At 57.8% G+C, this 16,487-nt stretch overlaps 2 protein-coding genes across 2 annotated transcripts; one reads left to right on the forward strand and one right to left on the reverse strand.

Moving 5' to 3' along the window:
• Window positions 1-78: 78 nt before the first annotated feature.
• On the reverse strand, window positions 79-9,626 carry LIMD2 (LIM domain containing 2). Its single transcript, XM_058820423.1, has 5 exons — window positions 9,515-9,626; window positions 3,250-3,386; window positions 1,552-1,596; window positions 1,020-1,159; window positions 79-591 (listed from the first exon to the last, which is right to left on the reverse strand). Exons 2-5 carry the CDS (start codon window positions 3,289-3,291, stop codon window positions 432-434), a joined length of 387 nt encoding a protein of 128 aa, XP_058676406.1. The 5' UTR covers window positions 3,292-3,386; window positions 9,515-9,626; the 3' UTR covers window positions 79-431.
• Window positions 9,627-11,663: 2,037 nt separating this feature from the next.
• Window positions 11,664-16,442, forward strand: LOC131568370 (E3 ubiquitin-protein ligase RNF113A-like). Its single transcript, XM_058820415.1, has 10 exons — window positions 11,664-11,763; window positions 12,120-12,196; window positions 12,296-12,400; window positions 12,903-13,010; window positions 13,282-13,391; window positions 13,579-13,685; window positions 14,178-14,267; window positions 14,853-14,946; window positions 15,738-15,844; window positions 16,228-16,442. Exons 1-10 carry the CDS (start codon window positions 11,664-11,666, stop codon window positions 16,305-16,307), a joined length of 978 nt encoding a protein of 325 aa, XP_058676398.1. The 3' UTR covers window positions 16,308-16,442.
• Window positions 16,443-16,487: the final 45 nt, after the last annotated feature.

Consider the following 16,487-nt stretch of genomic DNA (forward strand, 5'->3'; position numbering starts at 1 on the left):
GGGGCATTGCTCCTGCTCTGATCTCACTGGGGGGCCCATGGGGGGCACTGCTCCTGCTCTGATTTACTGGGGGGCCCATGGGGGGCATTGCTCCTGCTCTGATCTCACTGGGGGGCCCATGGGGGGCATTGCTCCTGCTCTGATCTCACTGGGGGGCCCATGGGGGGCACTGCTCCTGCTCTGATCTCACTGGGGGGCCCATGGGGGGCATTGCTCCTGCTCTGATCTCACTGGGCAGAGGGGCCTGCAGAGAGAGGGCTCCAGGTCTGGGGGCTGCACCCTGCTCACCCCTGCCCTGTCCTTACAGCCTCTGAGCACCCCCAGAGAGGGGCTCCCCCTCTGCCCGGGCCCAGGTCCTGCTCTACATCAGCTCAGTTCTCCCGGCTCAGCTGCCCCGGCTCTGCGGGGCTCTGGGGCGGGGCTGGCCCCGCTCACGCCGACTTGGTGCCGCTCTCCACCTCCTTGTGCACCCACAGCTCCTTGTGCTGCCTGCGCCCGAAGCCTTCGTCGTAGTTGCCTTTACTCTTGAAGAGCTGCTGGAAGTGGGGCTTGCAGTAGAACTCCCCGTGGAGCGCGGCGTAGCTGCCCAGGCTGGGGAGGGAGGGCAGGGTTAGCCAGGCAGGGACACTGGGGGGGCTTAGGGGGGCTTGGGGACACCAGGACAGCAGAGGGGACAACATGCACGAGGGGACCCTTAGGGCCAACAGCTCCCTCCCACCAGCAGAAGCTGTTGGGGACTGCTGTGAGTAGAAATGGGGGGTCCCAGGGGAGCTCAGCTCAGCTCTGAGTCCTCCAGAAGGAGGCTCTGGCTCCTTCAGCTCTCCTGGGGCTGCTCTCATGGGGAACATCTCTCCTTGCACACCAGGTAGGGTTTAGCTGGGCCCAGGTGTGCAGATGAACCTTTGCTGTGGTGGGTGGGCTGGGGGGCTTTGGCTACAGGCCAGACAAGGGGCTATGATGGGAGGGTCTCAGCAGAGCTGCAGTGGCTCCTGTCCCACCACAGGGACAGCCTGGCTCACCTGAGCTTGGTGTGGCAGTGCTTGCAGCAGAAGCAGGAGTTGTGGAAGACGAATTTGTCGGCCACCAGGCGCTCCATGGGGTACACAGTTTTCTGGCAGGCAGTGCACATCTCCTTCACCTGCGCCTTCAGGCTGAAGGACTGGCCAAGGGCAGAGCACAGGGAGACAGAGGATGAGGAAGGAGTTTGGGACAACCTGGATCCCTCCACTGCCCTCCATTCACCAGAGCCCTGGGGAGCAGAGACAGCCCCATCTCCCTCACCTTCCCTGGGCCACTCCACTGATGCTGGGCTGGGTGGGAGCTTGGCCCGGGGGCTTTTGGCCCTTCCAGCCTTGCCAAGAACCAGCAGGATGGCACAGAGCAGCTGTGGCTGCCCTGGATCCCTGGCAGTGCCCAAGGCCAGGCTGGGCAGGGCTTGGAGCAGCCTGGGACAGTGGAAGGTGTCCCTGCCATGGCACTGGGTGGGCACTGAGGTCCATTCTATCCCAGGCCACTCTGGGATGATTTATGGTGTAGAAAAAGCAAAGGTACCTTGGAGCGCTGCACTGTGCTGCCTCCTGAGCTGCTTTTGGCCTCCTAAAAAAAGGAGAAAGCAAAATGAGAGCTTGGCACAAGACCCTGATCAAACCCCTCTGTGCCTGCACCTGTAAACCACCACCTGTGGCCCATGCAGCTCCACACAGCAGCGCTGCTCCTGCCCCTTGGAGGGGATCATTAATTCCTTTGCTGGAGGTGCACAGGGCTCAGGGGCAATGCCCAGGCTCAGGGGGCACTGGCCTGTTCCCCCTGGGCACAGCTGGGTGCCCTTCGCTGTCCCAGAGCCTCTTGGGGCTGGGCTTTTGTTTCCAGTTCCTCTTTTCCCCTTCAGCCCTCACAAACGGGGCTGCGCAGGAAACTGAGGCACAGTTCAGTGCCTGGGGGTGTGGGGAGGGCACAGGGCAGAGCTCTGAGTGATTTTTGGGGCAGGTGGTGCCCAGCCCTGCAGCACCAGGGCACAGCCCGAAGCACTGAGCAGCCTCTACCTGTGCCCCAGGTTTCAGGGCAGGGTCTCTCTGCATTGTGTCCCTGCAGCTGCAACAGCTCATCCCTTCCAAATCTCCCCTCACCAGTGCACATCCTGCCCCCACCCCACAGCTGCTGGGTCCCTGACAGCCACCCCAGGAGTTCCACCCTCCTGGGCACTGATGGAAGTGCTCCCTCCTGCCCAAAGTCGGGATCCAAGGGCACTCCAGCGAGGTGACTGCTCAGGGCTGGCTCATCCCCTCATGCCTTGTTCCCAAGGTCAGGGCAGTGTGACCCCAGGACATGCCCCCAGGATGTCACCCAGTTTGGCTCTGCCTGCCCAGCACTGCCCCTCTCTGCCCCCAGGCTGATCCCCACCCCCTGCTCCTCCTGCCCTGTCCTTCCCCATCCCTTCTCCTTTGTATTTTTGGAAACAGTTGGTCCAAGGGAGGCACAGGAAGCTCTCCCCTCGCCTCTGAGCTGCCTTCTCAGAGGTTTCCCAGCTGCTCTCACTGCCTGAGGTCAGGGACACGATTTTGTGATTTTCCTCCCAGTCCCACGAGGCTGGAAGCAGGAGCCAAAGTCAACAGTGGGCCATGGGCAGGGGAGGCTCAGGCTGTGTAAAACCAGTTGCATCCCTTGGCACTGGGAGAACAAGCACAGCTGCTCTCCTGGGGTTAGGGTTTAATGTGCTGTTTCCAGGCTCAGCTGAGCAGGGCTGAAGAAAAGCTGCCTCTCTGGAGCTGAGACATCCGTTCCCAAGGCTGCAGCAGCCCAGGGCTGCTGTCACTTCTCGGCAGCTCCTGGCCAGCCCGGCACGCTCTCCACTCCATATCTGATAGATCTTCCCTCGGGGAAGGGCCGTATCCTGTCCCAGCAGGAGATGTTCTTGAACCTTGATGTTTTTCCATCTCCAATCACTCCTGCTCGAAAGCTTTCAATTGTGATCACAGAAAGCCGTGGAAACACAAACAAACAGACAGACAGCAGCTCCAGGAGCTGAGGATGGAGCAGAGCCTGAGGCTGGCGTCCAGCATGCTCAGCAAACAGCACCTTCTGCTGGAACATTCCTGTCCCCAGTTCTGCTCTCTGAGTAGCTGTGGCTGTGCCTTTGGTCACCCTGAAATGTCAGGTCAGGAACAGAGCTTCTGTGTACAACCCTGCCCCCTGAGAACCCAAACCCAGCTGAAATTCCCACACAAACCCCAGGGTACAAACCCCTCGTACATGGGCTGGGGCTGGGCTGGCTGCTCCCGTGGCCTGGAACATGGCTCCTTCCCCTTCTCCCTCTGTTTAATCCTCAGCTTGAAGGCCGTGGGTCGAGGTTCCCTGCAGAGGTGTCAAAGACAGAGCTCTTGCAGCACCTGGAAAGGAAATGTCATCAGGAGTGGGGCTGGTTTCATCACCAACCCCAGCAGCCCTGCAGGAGCTGGGGTGTGCTCAAAGCTCCCTCCAGGCTCAGATCAGCCCTTCCCAGAGACTGAGGCACAGGGAACTGGATGGGAGATGCAGGTCTGGAACACTGGGATAGCAGCTGGAGGGTTTGGGGCTCTGAACAGCTGGAAGGTGATGGGATGGATTGTACCCCAAACCCACAGGTGGAAGCACCTGCCAGGCAATGACCACTGGCAGCAAGGCTGGCCCCAAACCAAGGCAGCAAAACCAGCACCCCGTGTTTCACTAATACACCACTCAAGGAATGGTGTTGATGGAGGAAGGACTGTGGTTTTAGTCTAATTTTAGCCCAGAAAAGTCTTGCTGATCCCAGCTCAGCAGAGCCACTGATGGGGATTTTGTCTTTGGTGCCTTCAGGCTGAGCCCTTGTGATGTGCCTGCGAGGACGAGGCTGACAGGGCTGGGACCGGCACAGGAAAAACACACCAGCATTGCAAATCACCCCTTTTGGTAAAAAAGAGCTAAAAAGGTGCTTGCTGACAGCTCCTCAGGGGTTTTCCCCACCACACTTTACCCTCAAAACACCCGTGAAAGATGAGCCCTGGTTTGAATACAGAGGACAGAGCTGTGCGGCTGAGTGATGCTGCCAAGGGAGGAGCAGAGCAGAGAAAAGCAGGGGGAAGGGGTGGCTCTGCAATGATGAGGATGAGTTAGAGGCTGGAAAACCAGCACCTGCCTCTGCCTGGAGCTGCTTTCCTGCCCTACTGAACCCCCTTGGCCTCATATTGCCACCCCAAAAACCTTCCTGCTGCCCAAGGACTGGGCTAGACACTGAGAAAACCCCAGGGCAGAGCCAGGTCAGGGTGGAGGGCTTGGGGCAGGGGCATTTCCTCAATGCCCACCTCACAGGGACATTTGCAAACTTGTCCTGAGCTTTAGGAGGCTCTTTGGCTGCCAAACCCCCAGCAGCTGGCAGCAGGCTTGAGTTACATCAGCAAAGCACCTAAAATTCATGGCTGCTGTCAGAGTTGAAAAGAGCATTTCCCCAGGTCCTGGGCATTGGTGGGTGCCCCTCTCAGCCCTGCTTGCAAAGGTTTCCCAGCCCCAGCTGAGGCCCAGCCCTGCTCTATCAGCATCATTTCCCGTCTCGCTGCGGTTTGGTTGTTATTTCCTGCTCTCAGGCAGCTGCTGCTGAGCCCAGCATCTGCTGGGGGCCACCCCCAGAGCCCCCCCTGCCCCCATTCCTGGGACAGCACCTTCTCCTCGTGCCTCTGGGGTCTGTCGGGTCCTGCAGCCCAGCACAGCCCCTGCAGGGAACATGAGGGACCCCAAAACGTGGTGTCCCCACTCCACACACACCCCTGACACACACACAACCCTCCCCTTTTCACCTGATTTTCACCTTCACCCCAGCCTTTCTTACAAATATTTGTCCTCCCCCAGCTTCCTTTCCCTTGCAGCTCATCTTCCTCCCCTAACCCAGCCACCTTCTCTCCCTGGGTATTTCCAGACTCCCCACACCCCAGCAGCTGCCCCAGTGGAAGGTCCCTGCCCATGGCACAGGGTGGGACAAAATGAGCTTTAAGGTCCCCCCAACCAAAACCATTCAGGGGTTCTCCGATAAACCCATTTTTACTTCCACCCACTCTTTGTTTCTTTGCTCCTCATGTCCCCAAACCCCTTTCCCTTCAATTCCACCCACTTTATCCCCCCCATGGAGGGATGTTTTCCACCCAGGCCCTCTGCCCACCTTGCACAGACCCTCTGGTTCTTCCAGCCAGCCCCTCGCTGCAGCTTCAGCCTTCAAAGCTCCTTCCTGCTGCAGGGCAGGAGGCAAGAGCAGAAATCTCAAAGGGGAAGGGTGTGCTGGGGCGATAAGGGAACCAGAACAAGTGAGAAACTGCAAGAGGGACTCTTGGAGGCTCTTGGCTGCTGTCATGGCTCTTCTCAGGAGCACAGCTTGGGGCTGGGGCCCAAGGCAGCCACCAGCAGCCTCCAGGAGAGGGGGAATGTGGTGACACGGGCAGAGCCTGAGGACACGCTGCCACACTGATGCTACAAAGCCTTCACAAGGGCTCGGGGAGCCTCGGGGCTCACTGGATTTGAGGGTGCAGCAGGCACGTGTGGCAAAGCCAGAGGAGACTGGCACCAGAACTGCCAGATCTGACTGTCCCAAACCTCTGCTCCCTAAAGTCCTCAGCCAGCTGCACAGCCTGGGAAGAGCAGGAGTGAGGACTGTCCTCCTCTCCAGGTCATGCCAGCAGTTTGAGAGTTTTGGCTCAGGACAAGCTGAGAACCCCTTTGCCTTCCAGCCTCTCTCATCCTGCTCCTTGTACCAACTGATGGCTCCAAGCAGGGAGGAGTTTCAGGGGAGGAAAACAACGCTGCTCCATCACAGAGCTTTTCCCCTCCAGCCTCCTGCATCCCCCCTCACCTTCCTGCCTGACCCTGGGGCAGATGGAGGGAGAGGGAACATCTGGGGTGGCCCCAGGGCAGTCCCCAAGCTCAGCCTGCCTCTGAAGGATCGGGTTTCCTGCAGCCAGGAGGGCGCAGGGAGCCTTTCCCCGTTCCCTTCTCCAGAGGGGCCGGCAGGGCTGGATCCCGGTGTAGATCCAGCGCTGACCCGGCCCGTTCCCGGTGCAGGCCCGGCCCATTCTCGGTGCAGAACCAGTGCGGGCCCGGCCCGTTCCCGGGGCAGAACCAGTGCGGGCCCGGCCCGTTCCCGGGGCAGAACCAGTGCAGGCCCGGCCCGTTCCCGGGGCAGGCCCGGCCCATTCTCGGTGCAGAACCAGTGCAGGCCCGGCCCGTTCCCGGGGCAGGCCCGGCCCATTCTCGGTGCAGAACCAGTGCAGGCCCGGCCCGTTCCCGGGGCAGGCCCGGCAGGGCTGGATCCCGGTGCTGACCCGGCCCGTTCCCAGCCCATTCCCGGTGCAGGCCTGGCCCGTTCCCAGCCCGTTCCCGGTGCAGTTCCCGGCCCGGTGGGTTCTGGCAGGGAAGGAGCACGAGTGCAGAGGGCGAGGGGCCCCTCTCTGCCAGATGGTTCCCATTAGCAGCCCTAGGAAGGGTTTGTTTACTGCAGGCATCGCTGCTCCATCGCAGGAGGCTTCCCCAAAGGCAAAGCACGGCCTGGGGGATCCGGGCCCCCTTCCTCCTCCAAGGATGTGAAATGACCCCGAGCACGGCGAGGCACCTCGGAGAGGCAGGAGAAGCAGATTCTTTTTCAGCTGTTCTCACCTGATGGGCTCTCTGTGGCCACAGCCACTGTGGTGGCCTGATGCAAACGGGTGAGCTCTGATCTGGGAGATCTCAGACCTCGGTATTCTGACACAAAACTCCAGCGCCCCTGAAAACCTCTGTCCTTACATCCCTCCTTGCAGAAGAATCCAAGGGTCTTCCTTGCATTTTGCTCTCTTTTCCCTGTCTCCACCTAAAATAATAATTTCCTTGGGGCCCTGTTGTTTCAGAAGCCATTTATCATATCCAAGGAAGACACTGAGCCAGCCTGACACAACCTGTGTTAAAACCACCCAGAATTTTGTTCTGCTTCCCAACAGCACATCTGATTACTCTCCCAGAACCTGGTCTAGAAACCAACCTTTCCTTGTGCTCCAGTTAATGGAGTTGTAATTGCTTGTAATTTCCTCCTTCCTCCAACACAACCTCTCAGTGCTGCCTTGGCTGATTTCCTCTCCTGGAATATCACCTGTTACTCACAGACTCTGCCCTGGCATTTCCTGTGGTGGTTTCCATCCCTGGAGGGGTTTAAGGCTATGGGCAGGTGGCACTTGGGGACATGGTTAGCAATGGCCTTGGCAGTGCTGTGGGAATGGCTGGACACTATGATTGAGAGAGCTTTTCCAGCCTGAAGGATTCTCTGATTCCATGGGGTGAGCCCATCTCTTGGGCCCCCAGAGACCCCACAAAAAGCTTTTGCTGCTTCAGATGCAGCAAGAGCAGGAGTGGGTCCAGTTCCAGGCAATACAAAACACAGCACAACCCCTTTCCATGGTCCCTGCCTCCACACAAACCCTACAAGAACTGCTGTTTGGAGATTGTATAAGAAAAAAACACGACCAAAATAATATTGGTAGTTAAATATCATTCTTTTTGAGCTGCCTCAGCTATTTTCAGCCTTCATCTCTCTCCTTCCTTTTAGGATCCAAGGTGCCATAGAGCCCAGGATAGGATCTGGCTCTCTGAAATCCACAAGATTGCAGTGGAGCAATGAGTGTACCAGGAAAAGTAATCCCTGGAGAGGCACATCAGAGGATGCTGAGGGATCTTACCACTGAAAACCCCAAGCTGGACATATGGAGAGGGTTATGGGCACACCACAGGAGTGAGAAATATGTCTAAAGTGTGCTTAACATTGATACTGCAATAATCCTTTTGTACAGATTTAATGTTTTCCATCCCTGGGCTTTTGCTAAGAGCGAGGTAAGCACTGCAACACCCCCAGATGGCAGATAAAAATTACTTAACTGGCAGGGAAAAGCAGCCATGCCTTGGTGGGGACATGGCAGCTGCCTGGCAAAACCCTGCAAGAGCTGAGGGTGGGAGAAAAGGAAAAGAAAAACTTCATCACCCTCCAGAACCAGGGGGGCCATTGAAGACTCTCAGGAATTACCCACTGAAGGAAACCAAAAGAGAAATTCCCTTCCCTAATGAGAAGTCTCCTGGGATTTTTGCTGCCCAAAAAAGGTCAGGAACCTGGATTTAAGCTGTTTAAGAATGAAGATGCCTCCACCACTTTGCAAAGCCCAAGAGGTTGGTTCTGACAGACCCTCAGTTTGGAACTGGGAATTTGCTTCTTGTAGGACTCCCATTTAAAAAGGACATTAACACTGGGGCTGTGTCAGACTAAGCTTGGTCGACTGCCCTGCAATTATTTTGTAATCGACATTAATAATGCTGCAGATGTGCTACTCCTGGCCTTAAACACACAACAGCTCAGCTGAGGCACCAGATGTCTTCCCTGTGAGAGCCCTCACACGACGCCTTTGGTGGACAAAGCCCAATTTTCAAGGCTGGATTATCAACTTTTTTCCAGAACTGTTACCCACACCATGAAAAAATCAGCAGAAAATTGATCAGAAATATGATCTTAGCTTGTTTGAAGTGATCCAAGGGGATTAGACAGATCAGGCTGGCTCAAAACACAGTAGTTACAGCACCAGACTGGGACTTGCGAGACCTGGGCTTGATTCCTAAATCTACTGCTAATTTTGGGCGGCAGTGGATAAATAATTTCATTTTTCCTGTTCCCTTTTTTTGCCCCCCTCCCCTCGATGGAAACAGAGCTGCTCTCCTTTGTGGAGCCCTGGGAGATCCCTGGCTGTTCAGGGTTATGTCAGAGCGCAGGGCATTTGTGTTGTTATTAAATCTCACAGTCATGCAACAGCCTCCCCAGGGAAGCGATGAAAGACCTGTCGCTGGAAAGGTTTAAACGCAGCCTGGATGAGGCGGTAGGAGACGCACATCGGGAACCGGCAGGCGTTAACCGAGAGGGATAAGGGAGTTGGGATCTAACAGGTTTTTCTTCCATCTCTGCTCTTTCTGAGCAGCTTAATAAAACGGATCTGTCCAGCCGCCCTCCGGCATGTACTGCAGCACACAACAAAGAGGGGACTACAGCTCGAACGGGAACGTGAGCCCCGAAATACGCCCCCAAATGCACCCCCGGAGCGGATCCGGCCAGCACGGGCCTGCTCGCCTCACGGCTACCGGCCCCTCTGCGGGGCTCCGCGGGCACGGGGCGCTGGCTCGGGTCCTCAGCCCCGATCCCCGGCCCCGAGGCTCTGCTGTGCCCCGTTCCGAGCCCGAACCTCCTCCCGCCCCCGAGGCCGAGCAGCTGCCGGTGCAGCGGGGCTGGGGGCGATCCCGAGTGCGGGGCGGCTCCTGAGCAGCGCAGCCGCTCCCCGGGGCTCTCCCCGCTCCTCTCCATCCCCGCTCCTCTCCATCCCCGCCTGCCCCGGCCCCCCCAGCCCGGCGTGCTCGGGAACCGGGACCCCCGGTGCGGGCGAGCCCCTCAGCCCCGCTGCCGGGGCCGGCATTGTCTCGCCGCCGCCGCCTCCCGCCGCCCCCGAGCCGAGCTCACCGCCGAGCAGGAGGGTCCGCAGGGCGGGGCCGTGCCGTGCCCGGGGCTGTGCTGTGCTGTACCGTGCTGTGCCGTGCCCGGGGCTCTGCCGCCCGTGTCCCGCCGCAGAGGCCGCGGCCGTGCAGCGGAGCCGCTTCCTGCGCTCCCCGCGCCGGCTCCGAGCCCTTTTATCGCGGGGCCGCAGCAGCGATTGGCTCTCGGCGTCGAACCGGCTTCCAGCCGCTCGCTCCTTTGTGTGGAGCCAACCTCTAACCCCGAACCTTCCCCGCTCCCCCGGCTCCCAGCTCTGTCTCCCTGGCCGCCCGCAGCCTCCCCGATCCCACAGCGCCGGCCCCGGGGCGACCCTTCCGCTCTCTGGCACAGGGTGCAATTACCCCCCCGCTAATTAGCTCCTCCAGCCTCTCTCCTATGAGCTGCGTGTGCATATTGGCTTCGCCCCAAGCTTTGGACACGGCCTTGGGCTCTCTCTGCGTGGCACTCACCCACCCCGGTAAGGGATCCCGTGTCATCCCAAAGGATCCATCCTGACCCTGCTAAGGGATCCTGGAGCATCCCAAAGGATCCATCCTGACCCCCATAAGGGATCCTGGAGCATCCCAAAGGATCCATCCTGACCCTGCTAAGGGATCCCGCGTCATCACAAAGGATCCATCCTGACCCTGCTAAGGGATCCCGTGTCATCCCAAAGGATCCATCCTGACCCCGCTAAGGGATCCCGTGTCATCCCAAAGGATCCATCCTGACCCTGCTAAGGGATCCCGTGTCATCCCAAAGGATCCATCCTGACCCCGCTAAGGGATCCTGGAGCATCCCAAAGGATCCATCCTGACCCCGCTAAGGGATCCTGGAGCATCCCAAAGGATCCATCCTGACCCTGCTAAGAGATCCCGCATCATCACAAAGGATCCATCCTGACCCTGCTAAGGGATCCCGTGTCATCCCAAAGGATCCATCCTGACCCTGCTAAGGGATCCTGTGTCATCACAAAGGATCCATCCTGACCCTGCTAAGGGATCCTGTGTCATCCCAAAGGATCCATCCTGACCCCACTAAGGGATCCCGTGTCATCCCAAAGGATCCATCCCTGCAGCATCTGCAAAAGCTGCATTTCCCACACCTCAGCTCACTGCTTGCATAGGAAGGATCATATCAGGCAGCAGCAGGAAAGGAGGATTCCAGTGCTCCCCACTTCTCACCCTCCAGGGGGTTAAAACTGATCTGTGGTGGTTTCAGAAACCCAGGGTTTATTCCATGGAGAGCTGATGAGCCAAGTGTGGGAGTGGTGGATCTGCCAGAGCAGGGTCCTGTGGGCTGAGCAAAAACACTGCCTGGACTATAAGAGCAGCTTCCCAGGGTGTCTGGGGGCTGGAATTTCCCCACAAACAGGGCAAAACATTAGAAATTAATATAAATATTAATAGTTAGAACCTGGAGGTGGTTTCATGCCAGCCAAGGAAGCTGGAATGGCCATGGGTCAGGAGAGAGGCAGCAATAACCTGTAGCTCTGAGGACTTTACCTTAAGCCCTCAAAGCCCTCCTGTGGGCCATAAATGGAGGAAAATATACAATGGAGTGATGGGAATATCTTTGAAAATGATTTTGCTGGAACAAATATTCTTGCTTGGCTCCTAAACACAGTGTGGTGCCACTGCAAAGAGCCAAACGCTGGCTGGAGGTGGCCCAAAGCCTGAGCCCAGCTGCAGAGACAGGTGTTCTGTGTGCAGTTTGCCTGTGATTCCCTGTACAAAAAACATGACTGAGGAATTCATGGGAGTAATTACTGGACAAGGAGACAGCAGTGACGTGATTTACCACCTCTGTCACTCTGCGTTGCCCAAAGAGCATCTGTGCTGAAGAGGCTCGCTGCCATCGAGTGCAAATAAATGAGGAATTCCACTCCAGATGTGAACCAGCGGTGGAACAGCCACCGCAGAGAGAAGGGGCTGTAAAGAGAGCAGGGGCTGTGCAGAGAGCGGGACTCAGAGCTGGGCTCAGGTCCGGGCTCAAAGCCGGGCTCAGGGTCCGGAGCAGCCCCCCGGGACCCCCGGCCCCGCTCGGGGCGCTGAGTCCTCCGCGCCCGCAGGGGGCGCCACCCGCGCCGGCCGCTCCGGCGCCGCTCTGTGCAGCACCGCAGGCTCGGCGGCACAGGATGGCGGAGGAGAGCGGCGTCTGCAGCTTTGTGTTCAAGAAGCGGGTCCGGGCCGCGGGCAGCGGCCGGCGAAAACGGCCCGGCAGCGACCAGGAGCGGGGTGAGGGCTGGGGGACCCGGGCGGCGCGGGGAGCCGGTGCGGTGCGGTGCAGCGGGGAGGCGAGGGAGGGCCTGGTGGAGCCCCACGGGGCTTGGCCGCCCTCCCAGCCCGAGGGCGTGAGGGACCCCTGCAGTTGTGTCACAGGGATTTAGGTTGGGTATTTGGAGAAGGTTCTTCCCCCGGAAGGTGGTGGGACACTGCCCAGGCTCCCAGGGAACGGTCGCGGCCCCGAGGCTCCCGGAGCTCGGGAGCGCTGCCAGGGTGGCGTTGCTGGGTCTCCGTGGGCGTCCCCAGCCCGCCGGGGCCGGGGCTGCCTCAGGCCCGAGCTGTGCCCTCACGCCCGGCTTTCCCCGCAGAGAGCAGCGGGGAGGAGGGCAGCACCGTGGTGCGCAAGGAGCGGCGGCGGGACACCCCCAACCCCATGATCCAGAAGGTAAGGGAGCCCCGAGAGGGCTCCTGCTCCGCCCAGGGCTGCCTGCGGGGGCCTGCCAGGCTCGGCCAGGACAGCGCTGGAGCCTTTCCTTCCCCCCAGACCAGGCGCTGCACGAGGGAGAGGCCGGACTACGCGCCGAGCAGCAGCGAGGATGAGGATCCTGCCAAGGAGATCGGGGTGACCTACAAATCCACCAGGTCGGCGGTAAGGACAGGCAGCAGGGGGGCTGGAGTGTCAGCTCAGTGGGGCTGGGGATCCCACTCCTCACAGACAGAATCTGCCACTCCAAACATAGGATTGGACATTCTTTCTTATCAGTGCACCTCCTTATCCCCTCTTAATAGCCAAGCACCTTGTGCTGGGTTTACTCTGATAGTTCCTTCCTCCATGGGAGGCCATCAAAGGTTGGTATTTCCCTTTTAGAGGTGGGAGTTAAAACTCCAGGATGCCACTGGACTTTCCCAACACTGCAGAGATTTTTCAGGAGAGGGAGCAGTTGGATCAGGTTTGCTCAGCTGTTGGGTTTGTGTTTTCAGCGTTATACCATCTTTGGCTGGAGCCTGTGGTGAATTCTCCCTAGCAAATGCCAAGGGATAAAGCAGATGTGTCCAGTTCTTGCTCTGTGACAACCCTCCAGGTAGACAGGAGCCCTCTGTCTTGTCCAGGTGTTCCCTCCACTCTTGCTACAAGTTTCCTTGCTTTTCAGAAACCTGTTGGCCCAGAAGACATGGGAGCCACAGCAGTGTATGAACTGGACACAGAGAAGGAGAAGGATGCTCAGGCCATCTTTGAGCGCAGCCAGAAAATCCAGGAGGTGAGTCAGCCCTGTTCCTCAGGAGCTCCTGCTCTGCAGCAGGAGAGCCTGTGCTTTGCTCATCCCCTTCTGCACACCTAGAAGAGTTAGAGTCTCATCTTCCCTGGAAGTTCAGGAGTGTAACCTGTGCAAATAGGGAATTTTGTGCCTTTATTGGCATCTTGGTGTTAAGGAAGGCAAGGTGGGAAGGAAGACTGGTGTCAGAGTGGTGGCAATTAATTCATGTCATGAAGCTCTCCTGATCCTTAATCATCTCTTCTTGCTCTCCTAGGAGCTGAGAGGAAAGGAGGATGATAAAATTTACCGTGGCATTAACAACTACCAGAAGTATGTGAAGCCCAAGGACACATCGATGGGAAATGCCTCCTCAGGAATGGTGAGGTGGGTTGGGACGAGCCTCGGCGTCTGTGACCACAGAGGAGCTCAGGCACCATCCCAAAGGCAGCGTTTGGGGCTGGAACTCTGCTCTCACTGCCAGTTTCTGCCTGACCCGTGTGGTGCGTGGTCCTGGCCAGGGCCCTGCTCCAGGGCCACTTGGCAGAGGGCTGAACCTCTTTTCCCCCTTCAGGAAAGGCCCCATCCGTGCTCCGGAGCACCTGCGGGCCACGGTGCGCTGGGACTACCAGCCCGACATCTGCAAGGACTACAAAGAGACCGGCTTCTGCGGCTTCGGGGGTGAGTGCCCCGTGCACCAGGCGTGCCAAGGCATCCAGTCCAGCTGTGACCCCGTGTTTGGGGTGCTGAGCCACAGACCTTTCTGTGCAGAGCTGTTTGTGTAACGTTGGCATTCGTGCCATCCCTTCTGAAAGCCCAGGGCCTCTAATTAGTGGTTATAGGATCCTGGAAGGGACCTCTGGGATGTTCCAGTGACCCACATTCTTACAGGTATTGTGTGCACCATGTGAGGGATGGGTGTTCCTGTTCCTTATCCCACTTCCCATGTGCACAACTGCTGGAAACATCCCTGTGGCACAGAGAGGATGATACTCACAGCCTGTCAGCACTGAGGGATCCTGTACCTGCTCCAGCAGCTTAGTGCTGCCCTGGAGATGGAGCAATCAGATTTCTCCTGCTGGGCAGAGCTCAGGCTGCCCTCGAATTAGGTGTCCTGATAACATTCTGCCCTTGCAGCCTGTCTCTTACTTCCTCTTTGTTTGTGCTGCTCAGACAGCTGCAAGTTCCTGCACGACCGCTCGGACTACAAGCACGGCTGGCAGATCGAACGGGAGCTGGACGAGGGCCGCTACGGCGTCAACGGTACGGCCCCGTGCCCTCAGGGGACTGCTCAAAACTGCAGCTCCTGCTGCAGGATCAGCTGGGGGCAGCAGCACTGCTGAGCAGAGCCGCTGCCTTCAGACAGCCCCTGGCTCTCTGGGAAGCAGAGCACTGCTGTGTGGAGCTGGGAGATGGGACTGTCTGTCCCCCTGATGCCAAGGAGGTGGGATGTCATTTGTCACTCAGGGCTCATGAGTGCTGCTGTGCAAATGGTGGCTGTTCTCTGCTCAGTTGGAGCCAGAACTTGGTGGCAGCTGGTTTGGAAGATAGTCTAAAAAACAGGAGGGGGCTGGAGGATGTTTCTCTTTATAGCAGTGAGTGGGTGAAGTAGAAAAGAATTTTCTCCTGAGATGAGCAACAGGCCTGCTGGCTCATTAGCCCTAATTATAGCAGAGTGCCACACGTGTTACTGACATCAGCAACACCCAGATGCCAGAGCTCCATTGTTTCCAGCAGAGATGGAAGCCCACCTGCTGTGCTCTCCCCTTATTTATTATTTTGTGCCCCACACATTGGCTGGGCTGGCTTCTTCTCTCACTCCACTCTGGTTCACTTTCTCTTCTGCAGATGACGAGAACTACGAGGTGAGCAGTGATGAGGAGGACATGCCTTTCAAATGCTTCATCTGCAGAGGTTCCTTCAAGAACCCCGTGGTCACCAAGTAAGTGGTGGTTTGGCACCAGCAGCCACGTGTGCTGTCAAAGCAGCTCAGGAATCATTCATTCACTACTGAGGCAAAGACAAACCCAGCCCACAGGCTGTGGGTGGAACCTGCTTGTTGTCTGCCCTGGCTTTCGGGTGGGTGGGGGAATCCTGAGAGCCAGGGAGTCTCACAGCTGCATCTGGAGCATCCCCTTGGAAGGGATCTCAAGCACTTACTCAAGCACTTTTTAGATTTGCACAAATGCTGCCTCATTGCCTCAACTTTCCCCCTTAATCTTGAGATTTTGTTTTCACGCCATCATTCCTCCTGACACTGAATGGCAGCTGCACTGCCTGAGCAGTGAAATGTGAGCATGGGGAAGCCAGGAGCTTGGTGAGGATGAGGCTGAAGACAGCCCTTTCTCACTCAGAACACTGTCCTGTGTCTGGAAGAGCTCATGGGTGGCTCTGTGCTGTCACTACACATCAATGAAGCAATGCTGAAACACCTTCCATGGGGACAGGGATGCCTGCAGCTCACTTTTGCCTCCCTTGGGGACCATGGAGAGAACTGTCAGGCAGGGGAAGGGGCTGCCCAGGGAGCTGGTAGAGCCCCCATCCCTGGGGAACAAGGAACAACTGCACATGGCACTCAGTGCTCTGGTTTGGGTGACAGGTTGGTGTTTGGGGAAAGGCTGGACTCAATGCTCTCAGCCTTGATGCTCCTGTGACCAGCAGTGAGCAGTTTCTGACTCCAGGACACAGTGGCTGTGTCTGGGGGCTTGCAGTGACCTCTCTGTGTCCGTACAGGTGTCGGCACTACTTCTGCGAGAGCTGTGCTCTGCAGCACTACCGCAAATCCCAGCGCTGCTACGTCTGCGACAAGCAAACCAACGGGGTCTTCAACCCTGCCAAAGGTATTGGGGGGCTTTGGGGGAGCACCTGGGCACCAAAGGCAGCAGCTCCTTCCTGGTGCTGGGCCCGGCCCTGAGCTGCATTCACAGTTAGTGTCAGGAAATAGTGAATCGTGGATGCAGCCTGAGCATCTGTGCTCGCCCAGGCGGGGAACCTGGGGAGCAGCTGGAGAGCAGAGGCAGCAGCTTGTGTGGTCAGTAAAGCACTGAGGGAATGACTGCAACAGCTCCTGCCTGGACTTAGCCAACAGAGGGGCTCCAAGCTGAGCCTCTGCAGGAGGGATTTTTGGGAGCTGCCCTGGTCCTGGGTGTTCACAGCACCTGGACCCCTGGCTCTGGGGCAGCCCCTGCACCTGGAGCCTCACTGTGCCTGTTCTGTTTTTCAGAGCTCATGGCAAAACTGGAAAAACACAAAGGGGAGGAAGAAGAGGAGCAACAGTCAGACCAAGAAGGGGAGCCACAGTAGCAGAATACATTTTGTACATAACTTAATAAAGCCCTGTTTGTAAGACTTCCTAACAAGCCAGGAAATCAATATATTCTTACTAACAGTAAGATTAAATCAAGAGCCAAACCTGATCAGAGGGAGGAAGTAGAACTGGGCCTGGCCTTAACAAATATTCCTGTAACTGGGAGAATTTTACTG

This window comes from Ammospiza caudacuta, chromosome 27, assembly GCF_027887145.1.
Source record: "Ammospiza caudacuta isolate bAmmCau1 chromosome 27, bAmmCau1.pri, whole genome shotgun sequence".
In the NCBI taxonomy this organism is placed as follows: domain Eukaryota; kingdom Metazoa; phylum Chordata; class Aves; order Passeriformes; family Passerellidae; genus Ammospiza; species Ammospiza caudacuta.